Source organism: Narcine bancroftii, chromosome 4, assembly GCF_036971445.1.
Source record: "Narcine bancroftii isolate sNarBan1 chromosome 4, sNarBan1.hap1, whole genome shotgun sequence".
NCBI classification, from domain to species: domain Eukaryota; kingdom Metazoa; phylum Chordata; class Chondrichthyes; order Torpediniformes; family Narcinidae; genus Narcine; species Narcine bancroftii.
In genome coordinates, this window is record NC_091472.1 from 41,759,597 (window position 1) to 41,777,856 (window position 18,260).

General features: G+C 43.4%; 1 protein-coding gene and 1 long non-coding RNA gene across 8 annotated transcripts in view; one reads left to right on the top strand and one right to left on the bottom strand.

The window, feature by feature from the left end:
- The window catches only part of thada (THADA armadillo repeat containing), a 466,325-nt gene extending 459,602 nt beyond the window's left edge, over window positions 1-6,723 (top strand). For 4 of the 6 annotated variants that reach the window (XM_069931122.1, XM_069931123.1, XM_069931125.1 and 1 more), the window contains 2 exons: window positions 2,059-2,225; window positions 6,064-6,723. In XM_069931122.1, the coding sequence (XP_069787223.1) occupies window positions 2,059-2,225; window positions 6,064-6,393 (497 nt within the window). In that variant the 3' untranslated portion in view covers window positions 6,394-6,723. Of the gene's footprint in view, window positions 1-2,058; window positions 2,226-6,063 lie in introns of those variants that run through there. The other 2 variants (XR_011355652.1, XM_069931127.1) reach the window with 2 other exon arrangements.
- The window catches only part of LOC138760493 (uncharacterized), a 61,574-nt gene extending 43,568 nt beyond the window's left edge, over window positions 1-18,006 (bottom strand). Inside the window, exons 1-2 of one of the 2 annotated variants that reach the window (XR_011355653.1) lie at window positions 17,869-18,006; window positions 13,468-13,608 (exon numbers count right to left, since the gene is read on the bottom strand). This is a non-coding gene — a long non-coding RNA (uncharacterized lncRNA). The remainder of the gene's footprint in view (window positions 1-13,467; window positions 13,609-17,868) is intronic. The other variant, XR_011355655.1, reaches the window with a different exon arrangement.
- Between the last annotated feature and the right edge of the window lie 254 nt (window positions 18,007-18,260).

Sequence of the window (18,260 nt, forward strand, 5' to 3'; positions counted from 1 at the left end):
TTCATGATGTAACAAGTGATTAAATCTCTGGTGTGCCTCCTTGATTGAAATAAGTAAATATCCAAAATCTGTAGACACTGTGAATGAAGTAAAAACACAAAATGCTGGAGAAACTCAGCTGGTCAAACAGTGCCCTTTATGTAGCTAAGGTTAAAATACATAACTGAAGTTTCGGGCTTGAGCCCTTCCTTCAAGGTATGGAAAATTGTCATCAGGCATCCGAAAAAAAAAGGGCTGGGGTGGGGGGGGGGGGTGGCGCAAAGGCAGGAGGTGTATTAGGAGCTCCCCTTTAGTTTAGTGACTGTCACTTTAAGGGCTAGTACCAGTTCTGGTCATTCACAACTGTGGAGAGAATTGAGTGGCAACAATCAGGTACTGACTGTGCCCAGAAGTTGATACTTGCCAGGAAAAGAATGAACATTTTGTTGCTTTATCCAGGAACACAGGTGGGGAGAGAGAGACATGAGTGGGACACTTAAAGGAACAGCACATAGCAGCATGACTCTGTGTGAAATGGACAATTTGGCTGATTCTCCCTGTCAGGGGAATTATTGAACCCCACCATGACCAAAAGGTCACTTTGATTTGCCCATATCTGAGTAAAAGAATCAGTGGCGTTCCTGCATTGGATCGTGACCATTTTGATGGTCATTTCGTCTGTGGAAGCCACACATTTCCCCTACACAGGGAAAAGGGGAGTTGTGACAACCATTCGTATAAAAGGACATTTCTTTCAAAGAAACTGGACCAAGATTCATGAGTTTTCAACACTCTGGTCACTCAGTCTCTTCCACCACTTTCACAATTACTTCTAGGAATCAGTTTAGAAGCCTGAGTTTCAATACAGGATTTCTAAGACTGAACTGTCAACCGACTTTCCAGAATTGTGCCTAAGCTGTAATGGTTTGGGTATCTCACAGGTGATAGACCAATTCTGAGTCAAACTCCCATCCTCACATGTCTGACCATGGCCTTATGGACTATCCCACCCAGACCACCTGCAGATTGGAGGAACAGCATCTTATTTTCAGTCTGGGTACTCTCCAGCCAGATAGCCCCTTTCAAAGTGCAGCACCTGGGTAGCCTTCCTGGGACCCAGTTGCGATTACTGGGGCAAAGGTGCTGGAAGCACCTTTCAAATCGCAGGGGGCTTGACCCATTAAATCACCAACCTGACAATTTAAGGGAGATCCCACAATGATGGGTCACGCACTTAACGGATATTCAGGTGCTGGCTGCCTGGTGACCCACGCACGCAAGCGGTGACTAGGCATAATTAGTCACCGGATTCAGTGGGTCGGCCATTTTCATGTTCAAATCGCCTGTGGACACGACCTAGATAAGTTTAACTGGGTTCCCTGTCTACCTCTGAGGTAGGTCAGAGACCCAGTTGGATTCCAATGGGGATGACTAGGTTGCATCCTTTCCAATTGGGCACTAACCAGGCTAACCCCATTGTACACGGCAGTTTGAAAGGACCTGTTGACTTCTCTGGTTTCTGCTAACCTGCTCACCTTTTTTCTCTTCCCCCTTTCTAGTTTTTTTCAGTTCTCCTCCCTCCCCCCTCCACTCACCCAGCCTTACCTCCTCCCCCTCCACTTAGCCAGGCATCCCTCCTCCCCCTGATCACTGTTGTCCCCTCCTTCCCTTCTCCAATGATCACCTCCTGCCTTTGCCCCCCCCCCCCACCCTTTTGTTTGGACGACTGCCAACATTCTTCCGTTTCTTGATGAAGGCTCAAGCCTGAAATGTTGTTTATGTAACCCTAACCATATAACCACTTACAGCACAGAACAGGCCAGTTCGGCCCTACTAGTTTTACCTTTGCTACATAGAGGACACTGTTTGACCTGCTGAGTTTCACCAGCATTTTGTGTTTTTCCTTCTTGATTGAAAAGCTGTAATGTGGCTGCAAGTTCCTTGCTGGTTCTCATACAACATTTATGCCTTGGAAAGTAACCAAAAATCAAATCACAGCGGTATCAGAGTCACTGGACAGCTGTAGCATTTCTGGATTTAAATGTGTTCTTATCACTTTATTTTCTGCCCACAATGCAGATATTTTGTACACTGTCGTTAATCCGTCCCTGGCTCTGGATCTTGGCCTTGGTTTGCTGTGTGAACTATTACAGATCTGGGGCCATGTCTTGCCTGGCCTCATCGTCCTTGTTGAATGGATGCTGGTAGAGGATGACATCGAAGAAGATGCAATGAATGAAAATCTGGTACGTTCATAAGAAGCACTTTTTCCAGAGTTTATTCATCTTATAATCAAAGTTCTATTGTATGGAAACAGACCCTCAACCCAGCTTGTCTGTGCCAACCTCATTGGTCCCATATCACTCTTAACCTTTTCTATCCATGTCTTCTGGATGTCACAACTGACCCCATTTCTACTGCTTTCTTTTGCTGCATATTCCATGTACCCACCACTCTCTGGATGAGGGAGGTTTTCCTCAGTCCCTTTTCAGTCTTTGTCCTCTCACCTTAAATCTATGTGCTCTCAGTTTAAATTCCCCTAACCTGGGAAAAAAGTTATCAATATCCCTCACAGTTTTATAATCCTCGACAAGGTCCTGCCCTCCCCAACCCCGCAGCTTCCGACATTCCAGAGAGAAAAGTCCCATCTTCTTATAATTCAAGCATACTAGTCCCAGTAACATTCTCATCAATCTTTTCTACTGCCCTCTTAGATCAATAAGATCTTTCCCATAGCTAGGAGAACAGAACTGCGCACAATACTCCCAAGTACCATCTCACCAACATCTTGTACAGTTGTAACACAACATCTTTGCTTCTGTGCTAACTGGTCTGACCAATAGAAGCAAGAGTACCAAATGCTTTCCTCACCACCCTATTTGCCCGCGTCACCACTGTCCTATCCCTGTAAATCCCAATCTCGTTGTTCACAACTCTCCCCACGCCTTCACCATTTAGTGGATAAGCCCTGCCCTGATGGAAGGTTCACACTTGTCCAGAATAAATTCCATCTGTCATTCCTTGGCCCACTTTCCCAGTTCATCCAGATCTTGTTGTAATCTTAGATAACCTTCTTCACTGTCCTCTATACCAGTGATTTAGGTATCATCCACAACCTTACTAACAATCTTTGTGATGGATTTTAAATAAAATAAATAAATGATGGCTCTTGCTCCAACCCCTTATCCACAAGTCCCCTCTAATACAAGAGGTAGTACAGTGGCACAAATGGTGGAGCCAGTTCAATCTTAATCTCTGCTCCTTTCTTGACGAAGTTTGCACATTCCCCCTCGTGCCCACTTGGGTTTCCTCCCAGCGCCCCGTTTCCTTCCTCCTCCCAAAGGTGTGCATGTTGGTAGTAGGTTCATTGGCTTCTGAGAGTGGTTGAATATGGGGAGGAGAAAGTGAATGGAATCAAAAAATGGGATTAACGTATTATTATTGTATATAGGTGGTTGATGGCCAGCACCAGACTGATGGGGTTGAATGGCATGTTTCCATGCTGTATTTCTCAATGGCTGTACGATTTTATTCAAATGTTAACCAAGTATGTAATCCAAATCCTTTTGGTAGCTTTATTTAGTTTTGAGGGTAAGATCAACAACTGTTAGAAAACATCTTGATGAAGGCCTCAAGCCTGAAACATTAGCGATGTATCTTCACCTTTGCTACATAAAGGCACTGTTTGACCTGCTGAGTTTCTCAGCATTTGTGTGCTTTTTCCCACAGTGTCAACAGAATCCTGTGTTTTTCCATCAACAACTGTTAAGTCACTATCAGCTCCCCAGCCAAATTATAGCATTTTTATTCTTGTCTCTGTCTTGTAATGCTGTCTATTGGCGACTAACCAAACTACTTGTTTGTTCTGTTACACGATGGGGTAAATATAAGCAGATTGTCTTTGCATCAGAAAGGGGCAGTAGAGGGCAGAACACATGACATCTGAGCCAATTAATGCTGCTAACCGTCTGCACAATTTGTAGGTTGGGACTAGGCTGGCTGAGTATGATTTTTAGGGAAGTACCGAGAGGTTACAGAGGTGGTGTGTAGCAATTGAAACCAACTGATGCTGTCTGAAGGAATTTGTGAATTCTCCCAGTGTATGCGTGGGTTTCCTCTGGGTGCACTGGTTTTCTCCCACCTCCCTAAAGCCTACGTGGATTGTAGGTTAATTGGTGTATTTGTGGGGAACAGGCTCATGGGCTGTCCATCCAAATTTTTAAAAATGTTAATTTATTGTTTCATGTCATTGGCTAAGACTATTCGCACTTTAATTAAACAACCCCAGATTCCTCTGTAAGGAATCAAATCTAAGACCCTGTTCTAAAGCTCCACCTAGCTGGAATATATTGACCAGATAATGACCTGGAATTTGCATTTGGAATGAATGTGAAGCCACAACTGTCAGACTAGAACTAATTGAACATAACTCAAGCAATGTTTATGAAATGAGTTTGGTGGTCAGGGTGCTCTTTACCATACTTGCTCCTCCTGGACTTCTGAGTAATGCAATAAAGGCACTTAGCTCATGGATCCAATCCTTCCCACTGAGGCGTGTTGCTCAGGGTAAGCTCTGCCTGGCTGGATGCCGAGACACTGGATAGCTATCAACTTAGGGCTATTAACTGTCCATTCACCACACCACCTCTCCCAGCAGTTAGTGTTCAGTGATGTTTGCCTGTGGGTCAACAGAGTGAGTGCTAAAACTGACACAGCCCCAGGGTGGTTCCCCACAGATCATGACTCAGGATGTTAAAACTGGAAATTTGCCAATTTAGGTCAGTCTTGTTTGATTTTAACATGACATTTACCACCCCAGGCTCCCCCATCCCTCCCACTTCACAGACTGTCTAATTCATAGTTATGGGGGGCAGTTGTTAAATCAGTCCCACTGCTCAAGAAGTGAGTTTTTTAAGTTGGTGATGGGGTGGGGGGGGGGGAGTTCATCATGTGATGTTGAGTGGAAGGTGTACTGAAATAGAAGGTACAGCCCCTAATTAGCAAGTCCAATAATCAGTCTCCTTGGAAGATAGAGATTCTCCAATGTTGCACTTCCAGAGCAGATCAGACATGTTCTCAATCTAAAATGGGGTATTTGTTTTTTTTTCCCCCCACATGAGCAAAATGTTGGCCACTATCTAAAGAAAAATTAAAGAATTCTTTGTTGGCTTCAAGTTACCTAGTGGAAACATCTCCTTATGACAGACACCATTTTTTTCAGCATTTCCTGCCACAAGGTTAACTGCAACTCACATATTCATTAGGGATAGGTTTTGGATATTGGACAAAAGAAATTAAACATGATTTCTGAGATTCTGCCGTTTATGAACAAGTAAATTAGGACCTGCTGGAGCCCTCGATGAAGGGCTCAATCCCAAAATGTTGGTTATGTATCTTCATCTTTGCTCTATAAAGTACACAGTTTGACCTGCAGAGTTACTCCAGCATTGTATTTTTACTTCAATCATGGTGTCTGCAGACTTTTGTTCTTTACTAATGATTTATCACTTGTTTGCTTTTGAATTATTAAGTACCAGTTAATGTGGAAAGTTCTCAAATGAAAAGATTTACCCGCCCCAATTGCGGGAATGTGGCCAGTTTTATGTAAAAATATTCAATGGAATAATCTAGGAATTCCAGGATTGTCACACCCTTCTCATACTGTGTTAATTCTTGGAACTCTATTGTATTTATCGTAAGGATAAGGAACAGTGCAGATAAGTTTTCAAGTTGTACATTGTTGCAGATCATTTCTAACCATTGTGGCAGAGTTGCTACATTAACAATGCAAAACTGTAGGATCAATTTTTTTTTAAAATCTTTTGTTACATTTTATAAAATGGGAACTTTAGGGATATAACCACTTTATGGTATTGTGGAACTATTCTCATCACAGACCACAGTGGATCAAGCCAGGACACACTACACCCTCTACCTGTACTATGAGAGGCAATAAACACAAACTTTTCTAACATAGCCCTAGTCCTGCGAATAGCTGAAAGAAATCTACACTTAATTTGATATTTCTTCTGGAAAATGTTTAAGACTTGTATCCCTTTTCACTGAAATATGTGTGTTTTTTAGGGAGAATATGACATGCTTTTTGATAAAAGCGAAATTAACCTTTGGGCAGAGAAGATCACATTTGCCAATCTACTCCAAAAGCATCTGTCAACATTAATTACGCAGTCAAGACTTGTTCCAGATGAAGAATCTCAGCTCTGCCTTCTGTCAATGAAGGCTTCCAACCAAGCTCAGCGTGTAGCACAACTTTTTGAAGGCCTGCCACCAGCAGCAGAATTTTCTAGAACAATAGACTACACAAGGCTGAGCATTCAAAAGGTGAGGCTCTTGAACACAGCCCAACTGCTAAGGCAGTGTGGATTGGATGCCATCTTTGTTGGGCATTTCTGAAGTGGAGTGATCTCATAATTTGACTTGGCCAAAAGCTGAGGAAAAACAGATCAACAGAAGCACAACAAGGAAAGATATGTGGTGACTAGAGAATGACCATCCCAAGGGCTCGTGTACCTCACCACATGAAGAGTTTTGAGCCAGTCATAATTAGGTGACATTGTTGGAATCAGAAATGAACTATTGTCAACTCTTTATCATGTTATGTGGACCTACCTAAAGTCCAAATTTGCAAAGTACAACTTGAATATGGGAAAAGTTTGGATGGTTTCATTCATTCAGATGGTTTTTGTGATATTTACACAAAAATAAAATTAAAATATAACATTTGCTTTTGGTTGCATTTCTCAACTTAACATCCAAATCTAAGAGTATCCTGCAAGCCGAGAATAAAATGAGGGATCTTTTAGACCATGGGCGCTCAATGGTTACTGAAGGTAAGATAGTATGTGAGTGGGGAAAAAAAGGCTGAGATACTTTTATTCAGAGTCATACAGAATGGAAACAGGCCCTTCACCTACACTGGCCAAAAAGCCCCACTAGTCCCACCTACATATGTTTGGCCTAAATCCCTCTGATCTTATCCTATCCTTGTATAGTATCTGCCTCAAACACCTCCTCCCGCAGGTTCATCACCCTGTGTAAAAAAAAAATCCTTTCTTTAGTAATCCCTTGGGATAGAACATGACTTGCTTCCACTCTGGTTTTGTGGGTTGAGATGGGTGAGAAGACAATCTTCTATGACAAGCCTCACCAACTGATGAGTAGTTTGTGCAGTTGTCTGCTTCTTGCACAGGGCTCATGTGCATGGTGTCAAGGTTCTCAATAAATCCCAATGCTCTTTATGGCAAACAAAAGTCATCTATGTTACATTTTTAATGTGTTGTTACATGACAATAAAAGGAACCTTGAACCTTCTCCATTTTCAGCAGTTATGGGTCAGGGTTTCAATAGTCAATGAGGATGTTGATCTCCCTCAAGAAAGCCTGAAGTATGTCCTTGAATCTTCTTGGTTTTCCTGGTAACCCATCCATTACAGAGCTTGTAATACCACGTCTTTTTGGGAGAGCCATGTCAGGCACGTGAATGATATGACAGTCCAATGTAGCCAAATCGGTAACTAAGGCTTTAGTCTGGGAGAGGACATTGATCTTGGTTTGTTTATCTTTTGTATTTTAGATTTTGTAGAAGCAGAATTGATTGAATTTTTCCAGTGCCTTGAGGTACCTGCTGTAATTCTTCTTTCTTTGGCTTGGCTTCGCGGACGAAGATTTATGGAGGGGGTAAAAAAGTCCACGTCAGCTGCAGGCTCGTTTGTGGCTGACAAGTCCGATGCGGGACAGGCAGACACGATTGCAGCGGTTGCAGGGGAAAATTGGTTGGTTGGGGTTGGGTGTTGGGTTTTTCCTCCTTTGCCTTTTGTCAGTGAGGTGGGCTCTGCGGTCTTCTTCAAAGGAGGTTGCTGCCCGCCAAACTGTGAGGCGCCAAGATGCACGGTTTGAGGCGTTATCAGCCCACTGGCGGTGGTCAATGTGGCAGGCACCAAGAGATTTCTTTAGGCAGTCCTTGTACCTTTTCTTTGGTGCACCTCTGTCACGGTGGCCAGTGGAGAGCTCGCCATATAACACGATCTTGGGAAGGCGATGGTCCTCCATTCTGGAGACGTGACCCACCCAGCGCAGCTGGATCTTCAGCAGCGTGGACTCGATGCTGTCGACCTCTGCCATCTCGAGTACTTCGACGTTAGGGATGTAAGCGCTCCAATGGATGTTGAGGATGAATTGCCCATTCAGAGCCAGCTCTTCAGCGCTTGACGTCCTGCTTTGCGGAAACTGCCAAAATGTTTGGCCTGGAAGTCAGCCTGAAGAAAACTGAGGTCCTCCATCAGCCAGCTCCCCACCATGACTACCAGCCCCCCCACATCTCCATCGGGCACACAAAACTCAAAACGGTCAACCAGTTTACCTATCTCGGCTGCACCATTTCATCAGATGCAAGGATCGACAATGAGATAGACAACAGACTCGCCAAGGCAAATAGCGCCTTTGGAAGACTACACAAAAGAGTCTGGAAAAACAACCAACTGAAAAACCTCACAAAGATAAGCGTATACAGAGCCGTTGTCATACCCACACTCCTGTTCGGCTCCGAATCATGGGTCCTCTACCAGCACCACCTACGGCTCCCAGAACGCTTCCACCTGCTGTAATTAGTTCATCTCAAAAGCACATATCAGGGCATTGGTCTGTTGCCAGATAGAACTAGAGTTTTGCAAGGCCTGAGCTGTTGATCTTTAAACATCCTTTTCTTCAATCATCCCAAGGCTCTGGTGGCACATTGAAGGCAGTGGTGAGTGATCATCATGGAGAAGCGATCCACATTTTCCAAGGTCTTGTGAATATTGCTGAGGAGGGGCAGTATTGCAGTACAACAGAAAATGTGTTGGTCCTGTTGTGCTGCAACATCTTTGTATGCTTTTTTTGAATGTCAAAGGTGGCTTGAAGTTAGTCACCTGAGCATGAACAATTCCAAGCACTGCCTTCCTGCCATAGCTCATCGACAGAGGTGTGAGTGATGTAGAAAGGTGGTTTCTCATGGTGGGAGGGTTTAGGATCACAGGGAATAACTTCAGGATTGAAGGGCATCCGCTTCATGATTGATGGGCGTCCGCTTAGAATAGAGATGCAGAGGAATTTCTTCAGCCAGAGGGAGGTAAATTTGTTGCCATGGGCTGTTGTGGAGGCCAGGTCATTGGGTGTATTTAAGGGAGAAATTGATAGGTTCTTGATTAGCCAGGACATCAAAGATTATGAGGAGAAGGCCAGGCAGTGGGGTTGAGTGGAAAAATGAATCAGCTCATGATTAAATGGCAGAGCAGACTCGATGGCCTGAACAGTATTTCTGCTCCTACATCATATGACCTTGCTTTTTTCCATAGTGAACAAATTCCCATTAATTCTGAAGTTGAGTTCCACGCCCATGTTGTCATGGAGTATGCATAAAATGGAGATGAAATTGTGTGGGCAGTTGAGTGTGGGGAGGATATTCCACAATCCTTCCTAATTATTGGTAGCAAAAAACTTTAATGATGTTAAGTCTTTTATATTGTGTAGCTGGTTCTGTTTCCTAAATACATCATGTTACAAATTCACCAATGAGAACCAGGATTGAAGAGTGGCCATAAGTTCTTAGCCCCCCCCCCCCACAAAAGCAGTAATTTTGTTGAGACTTCAAATGCTTTTGATACATTTGACAACATCACTGCAAATTCAAGTTTTTCTCAAGTGTTCCAATCTTAGCAGTTTGTCAACAAAATGAAAACAACACCTATATTCTGCTTTCATACAACAGGGAGAGGGGTTCACCCACATCACATGGAGGGACAGGGGAATCCCAGATCCAGTTATCAAATTCACAAAGTTCACTGTTGCTGCAGTTTTGCCTCTGGTCCAGTTGTTCAAATAAAGATCTGCGGGGGTGGATGTTATTTTGTTCCTTTTGTTTCCGCTCCTCTTTTCTTCTTTGTGAACTTTTAAAATTTTGTACCTCTTATCGCTTTTAGACTGCTTTAAAGTTTATATATTCATGCAAGCGAAGTTTGTTAAGTATAAAAACACAATGCTGAATAAATTCAGCAGTATATTATTTTTGTCTTTTAAACTATTTATTCTTAATGCAGATGTAATAGTTAGGTATTGTAAGAGTAAGTCTCAAGCAAAAGGAAAATTACTTATTAGGTGTCTACCAATCCCCATAGGTGCCGGATACCACAGGTTTTACAGAACTAGCAAGGGTAATGTATTTCAGATGCAGTAAATCAAATCTCCATCCCTTTTCACACTGGCTAACCTGTAAATTGGGCTTTCAATTAATCAGTTAAAGAAGGTGCTTTTGATGTTCACACTGGACCACTGTTAACCGGTTCTCTGCTTCCTTTCACACTCATCAATAGGCATCCCCGGGGAGAGGGGCACACATCCTCCACCGGTGACATCTGAGTGACACTAATTATGATCTTGTATTTAAACAAAATTAATCAAGCCTAATTAAGCATTATGAACAGCACAGTATGAGCCCTTCACCCCTGTTGTGCCGACCTACTGTTACGAGCCCAGAGGACCCCAAAACCCAGCAGCAATAGATATTCACAAAGACAAATGGTTACTTAAACATGAAAATAAAATCAAACTTTAACTTATCACTATGAACTTACATAACCTAACTTAACCCCCCCCCCCCCCCTTCTAACTCTAAGCGCATGTGTATGTAATGTGTGTGTAAGTTCAGAAAAGTTATTTGGTTCACAGACCAATCTCACTTCTCATTCCTCCAAGTTCACTGGTTGCAGACAATTCTTATTCTGTGCACAGAATTTAACATTTATAAAGTTCACCAAGCTTTGGTGCTTGAAAGGTAAATGGTTACTGCTCAGGAAGGTTCTTGTCGGTTTTCAGATGACATCCACAGCTGATTCCTTTTTAATCAGTCACTCCAGTGTCTTGCTGATGAAACTTGCCCCTTCAGGGTTCTCCAGATGATGAATCTCTTTCTTTCAGGTCACCACAGAGTTCCTTTTTGTTTCCCTTATTCCAAGTGAAACATCAGACAGCCAGTCCTCTCCTCTTGCATGAACCACAAGGGCTTTGACCAGGCCGTCTTCCAAATTGGGGCTTTCCATAAGCTTGCAGCTTGTCCTGTTCCAGTCCCAGCTGCTTCTGCTGGCTGCAACACTGTACAAGTGATCTCTCTCTCTCTCTCTCTCCCTCTCTCTCTCTGAGAGAAAGCCTGTTTGACTCTCTCTGCTCGTAAAACCACATGACCCTCTTAGAACAATAAGTTCTCTTCCAGACAATCTGCTGCTCCAACAAGATCTCTCATCTATTGCCTTTAGTAAACAACAATCCATGAGTGAAGTCTCTTGAGCACTCTTCAAAGCTCTTGCTAAAGCTGTGGAGCTGATATGTCTAGCATGGGGCCGAGCTTCAGTATTTCAAATAAGATCTGTTTTAAAGTGTTTGTATGTGACCTACTCTAACAAACCTTTCCCAATTTATCTCCCAAAAGCAGATCTATGTACTCTATATACTCTCCCACACCTACATAAACTTTTATAAATTTATAAAAGTCCTTGGGAAAGTGGTATAAAACACATAGCTGCACAATTAATAAAGACCGTGGGAAAGTCGGGGATGAAATACACAAATCAAGCAATGGCAGACTTGCCCTCCTAGAATTCCATGCAGCAGAGAAACTCCTCCATGAGTGTTCCATTCATACAGCCCTTTCTCTGCCGCACGGAATTCTGCATATATTTCATTCCCAACTTTCCCACAGTCTTTATAAATTGATTGGCTATATGTTTTATTGCTGCTACCACATTCCCCAGTCCTTTATAAATTGTTGTATACTGTGCTGTACTGTACATAATGCTTAATTATGTTATAATGATTAGGCATGATTACTTTTGTTTAAATACAAGATCATAATATATTGATCAGAAGTTAGTAAATTGAATACAAAAGGTATACTTTTTAATCCTTCACATTCCTGCACTCATGCAAAAACATCAGTACTTTGTCCCTTTCGCACTGAGCTAATCGGCACGCAGGTTTCTGACGACCCTGGGGATGAAGCAACCTACGTAAGCAGTCCATCCCCTGGTTGATTTGACGTCTGCATGTCAATTAAAGACCTTTCACATTGGTCCCTTAACCGGTAAATTGTCCATCAATTACTAGGAAAATAACTCTACTTTGAAGTCACGCTTGCCACCCAGACAAAATGTATTCCTGAATAAGCATTAGTGAAAAAGATTATCAGCTCATTAACACATTGCCAATTGCAAGAACTATGAAAAACCATTAATTTTTTATGACGTCCTGAAGTCTAAAAGCATGAGAAAATAGTACCTTTTTTCCCATGTAAACTGTTTTTATAAAACTAGCTGGCAGGAGCCATCAGCGGATAGCCAGTGCAGGCTGAGGCAGCCACACCAGGCCGCTTCAGCCTTCAAGGCCACTCTCTGCGGCTCAAAACACAGCAGAGCAATGGCTGTCTTCCCTGCCCATAATCCCCCATGCAGCTGGAACTGTTCTAGGAACCACAGGGTGGTTCCAGCTGCGTGGGGGATATGGGTAGGGAAGACTGCCATTGCTCTGCTGCTTATTTATGACAGGTGGCGCTATGGCACCAGTTTCCCCACCTCCATCTCCTCCGGAAGATGCTATGAGGCATCTGTGGATATAAAAGGGTCGCTTTTAGGGCTGCTGTCTGAAAGGTAAGTTTTAAGTTTTAGGTCTTCTCTTGTAGCCGGCATCCAGGCGGAGGCCTGACATGAAATGGCCTAAAGTTAGCCTTACAGTAGTTGAAATGTACCACAGAAATTACTGTTATGATAACAAAAATGAAAGTTTAGCTTTTGGCAAAACCCAAACGAACAGCAGTTCATCTGGCCAAGCCCAGAATGGCATTCAAAACTTTACTGCATTTCAGCTGAGCACCTTCTGTCTCGATGAAGATCGTCCAGGTGATCCTATTACGTATTCACTTCAGTTATAGTTATCAGAGATGAGGATGGCTTGAACCACAAGATTCTTCATTGCCCATTATTCTCAAGTCAAAGCAAATTTGTCAAAAGAAAGAATGGAGTTGGAAGGAAAATTAAATACCCTGAAAACAACCTCCACCATTATTCTTTGGTGTCTTTTTTTGCTTGCAGTCGGAGAAATATCATTTTGAAGATCTTGATAGATCCTGGCAGGAGGTTCTGTACTAAGCAAAAGCAGTATTTTGGTGGGAGTGGGGGGAACTGAGATAATAACGGGATTGAAAACAATAACTCCCAGAAAGATCAAAGGGAAATGATTCACCAAAGAGGTTGTGGAGGAGGAGTATCATAGAAAACAATCATCAAATTGAAAACCACAGCAGGAAGTGGATAAACTTAAAGGAACTCACCTTCACTGACATCTGCAGAAATTGTTTCCTCATCCTTTCCATGTGCCTCATGGAAGGGCTTATGCAAGCGGCAACTCAGATGGATAAGGTGATGAAGAAGATGTTTGGCATGCTTACCTTTACTCGGCAGGGTCTTGGGTACAAAAGTTGGGTGCTCATGATTCAGCTGTACAAGGCATTGGAGAGGCCGCACTTCGAGTACTTGGAAAGGCTGTACATGAGAATCGCCAAAATGTTGCCAGGACTAAAAGGCTTGAGCTAAAAGGAAATGTTGGGTCGGCTGGTGTTATATACTGAGGAAACCTGGGTCTACTTTATGCAGAGCATGAACACTGACACTGTAAGAGCCACATCACACTTGAGAGTGGTGCTTGTGCGGTGAGACACATTGTATCAATGCACAACCCAGCAGCTGAATGTGAGTAAAGAAATGTGCTGTTAAACTTACAGGCCTTTCTAGTGTTTATTAAGACCTCTGATGGTACAACCCGGACACAACATGGTGGCAACAGTGGGATAGATCAAACCCCACACCATATAGAGAAAAAATTGAAATAAACATGGAGAGAAGGAAACAAAGACTGATGACCAGGGCTGGATAAAAAATAGCAACAGCTAGAGCAGCGTTTCACCCAGTAATGGACGGGGAAGCTGATGACATCATAGAAGCTTTCAAAAGGTTCAAGCAGAAGTGCAACCTGGCATTCAAAGTTTTCCTCAAGGGAACTACACCAGAGGAAAAGGTTAGTTACATCCTTCTTTGGATGGGGGGGTGGGGTGCGAGGACTAGACCTGTTTAATAGCTGGGAGCTGGCTGAAGAGGAAGAAAGTAACCCAGAAAGGATATTTGAAAAATTTTCCCAGGGATTGAAACAAAAGCCTGACGAGTCAGTAGATAATTTTCTCACAAGGCTAAAGAATATTGCCATGAAATGCAACTGCAAAGAAATAGAGGAGAGAATAGTCGACCAACTAATTTGAGGAAGCGCCCATCCTGAAGTGCAGAAAGCTCCCATAGGAAAATATAGCTCGAAACTAGCAGATGCCGTAGATGCAGCTAGGGACTTTGAGGCCACTAGGAGGTAAATGCAATCCCTCTCCGTGCAGGCCAACACGCAGCACAGTGATAGAAGGGTCAATGCCATAAAGCGGACACAGAGAAGGCCGCAGACATCTGAGAACTTTAGGAAGTGTGGCAGACTATACCCTTTCGATGACCGCAAGAAATGCCCTGCGTATGGTTTGAAGTGGTTGGTCTGGCATGAAAAGAGAGAATACAGAAGGAAAATACACCAGGTCGAGGGAAGCAACAGCACTGACTCCAACACACTGACACTCGACATTGAAACAATACTCCTCCATGAGACATCCAAGAAAGGGAAGGAAGAAAAAAATGAATTGCACATCATGATCTAAGTGGAGAGAAACATCAGAAACGAACAGACAACATTCAACTTGAAAATAAAGTTGGATGCTGGATCACAAAGCAACATCCTCCTGCTCAGACTGTACCATCAGATGTTCCCCTAGAGCATGGTGAATGGGTACCTGGAGGAAGGCACACTAGAAGGCGTAAATGTCATGCTCACAGCCTATGATGGCCCCTTGATTAAACAACTAGGAAAAGTCCAAATAAAAGGCAGACATGAAGGAAAGGGCATCATATGCAGATTCTTTGTGGTTGACGCCAATGGACCAGCAATTCTAGGCCTGAATAGTTGTCAAAAATTACAGCTCATCTTTATAGACAACGAGATCAGGGAGAAGAAAATGTCCAAGAGGATCAATAGCGACATCCCACTTGAGCAATGCCCTCCGATCACAAACAAGGCTGGGCTCGTGGACATGTTCCCTGAATGAGGTACTTTGGAAATTTTGAATACCACATAATCATAGACCCATAATGCAAACCAATAATCCATATTCCACGGATGGTGCCAATAGAGCTGAAACAAAGGCTAGAGAAGGAGCTGGAAGAAATGGAAGGAAAAAGAATGATAGCGAAAGTGGTCGAGCCAACTGACTGGGTGAACTCTATTACAATGGAGCCAAGGAATAACTGAACAGCCACCTGAGGATATATCTGGATCCCAAAGACTTAAACCAGACAATCAAAAGAGGTCACTATTGTAAGGTAAAACATCATGAGATGGGAATGTGTAGGGAGTTACCCTGTACAGGGCAGTAACAAGAAGGGGAGGTGTCCTTGTACTCCTGATAGGTAAAACATCATGAGATGGGAATGTACAGGGCTGTAACAAGATGTGAATGCATCCTTGTACTTACAAGATAAGAGAGACATTGATGGATTGAGAGGCAGGAAGCTAGCAGGGAAAGGATAGCAACAGTTTTAGTCATTGGACAAGTAATGATATGATGATGTTCTAAGCACATATCCAAGGGTATAAAAAATCACCATTTTGCTGATAACGGCAGAATGCATTCTCCGACTAACATGTTTAGTCGCAAGTGTTACAATCCGGTAATAAAGAACAAAGAACCCTGATTTCGACTCAGCCTGGTGTTTGTCTCACTCATTCATGAACAAAGCAGACCTAACACTATCCAACACCAACGCTGGAAGACATCACTTCTGAACTTGCTGTATCCAAAATCTTTAGCAAGCTAGATGCAAAGAATGGATATTGGAACATGAAGCTGGGTGAAAAATTGACACTGCTCATAATGTTAAATACTCCATTTGGCTGGTACAAGTTCCTGCGACTACCTTTTGGCTTAAAGGTGAGCCAAGACATCTTCCAGCAAAAAAGATAGATGAGACCTACAGGGGATGTAAGGGCGCTGTCGGCATCGCAGATGACATCCAGGTCTTTGGTGGGGAAAGGAAAACCCACAATCTACATGAAGCCATGGAGAGAACAAGAGGAGCCGGCATCAAACTCAATGCGTCATTAAGGAGAGGGAGTGCCAACTCTTTGGAACGATGTACACACCCGATGGGGTCAGGCCAAGCCCAGAGAAGGTAACAGCCATTGCTGAAATGGAACACCCAAAGGACATAAAGGAACTAAGAAGCTTCCTCGGCCCGGTCCAATATATGAGTTCCTTCACCCCACACATGTCAGATCACACAGCCAACCTCAGAGAGTTGCTGAAAGAGGATGTGGAGTTTCGGTGGTCACCATCGCATCAATGAAATTTCGACAAGCTTAAGGAAATGGTCTGCAGAGAAATAGAACTGAGCTACTACAACAGAAAAAAAAGCTGTCACATTGCAAGTAGACGCTTCCATCAGAGGCCTCGGGGCAGCATTGGTGCAGGAAGGAAAACCGATAACCTTTGCCTCAAAGGCCCTGACAACAGGAGAGACCCAATAGGCCAATATCGAAAGGGAGCTACTGGCAGTCGTATGTGGATGTGAAAAATCCCACAAATTCCTCTGTGGGAGACAGTTTGGGGTAGAGAGTGATCATCGCCCGCAAGAACTCATCCAGAAAAAGAACGTCAGCAAGGCACCAGCCAGACTACAGAGGCTACTCCTCCGGTTCCAATGTTATGACTTCACCTTGAAGTACAGGCCAGGGAAGGAAATGGTGCTCGCTGATGCCTTGTCACATCTTTCCCCAACATAAAATATGAAATGAAAGACATGGAGATCAAGGTACATCACCTCATCAGAGTGGCCAGTAATAAACTACACCTGATTAAAGAAGAAAAAAAGGATGAGGTGCTGCAGCTGCTCTTGCAACAGGTGCTACTAGGATGGCCAGAAAGGATAAAACAGGTACAGCGAACAAATCATCAGTATTGGTCTGTCAGGGACAACATATCCCTGGAGATGGAGATCAAGGTACATCTCCTCATCAGAGTGGCCAGTAATAAACTACACCTGATTAAAGAAGAAAAAAGGATGAGGTGCTGCAGCTGCTCTTGCAACAGGTGCTACTAGGATGGCCAGAAAGGATAAAACAGGTACAGCGAACAATACATCAGTATTGGTCTGTCAGGGACAACATATCCCTGGAGAACGATGTACTGTTGGCAGGGTCTCGGCTGATAATACCAGAGACATTGCAAAAAGAAATTCTCCAGAAAATTCACCAAGGCCACATGGGAATGGAGAAATGCAAACTTAGAGCAAAGTCAGCAGTTTACTGGACAGGCATGTATAAGGACATCGAAAAAATGGTGGCTACATGTCCGGCATGCCAGAAATACAGAACAAAAGGAAGAGATGAGTCCAGCAGAAATACCCACCAGGCCATGGCACACTGAGGGAGCTGACCTATTCACAGAAAACCAAGAGTGGTATCTCATTGTGACCTGCTACTACTCCAAATTCCTCTTCATCAGGAAAGAGAAGGACCTGAAAGCACCAACCATCTCTGCTGCAGTACGTGCACTCTTCACAGAACAGGGGATACCCGCATGAATTCAGAGAAATAGCTGCATCACTACATCATCACCATATTACCCCAAGGGTCATGGATTCATTGAGAGGCACGTACAGACAATTAAGTGCACTCTAAGTGTCGAGAGACAAAGGAAGACCCTTACCTTGCCCTTCACTGCGAGTAACACCCTTGAGGGCTGACATGAAGTCCTCGGCAGAGCTTCTGAATGGCAGAAAGTACAAGACAACCCTGCCAAGCAAAATCCATCCACCAGACGACCAAGAGGAAATAAGAAAAAGGTTGACTAACGTACAAGAGGGAAGTCGTCAACATTATAACAAACATTATCAGAACTGTTCACAGGGCAGCATGTGCATGTTCAACAGCCAGTCATAAAAACCTGGAGTCCAGCAAAGATTGTTAGAAAAGCTGAGGCACCAAGGTCATACATTATTGAGACAGAATCTGGCAGGCAACTGAGGCGAAACAGGACCCACATTCACCCAACACAAAAAACACCAGAAGCATCAACAGCTCCTGTAATTCCAACAACTT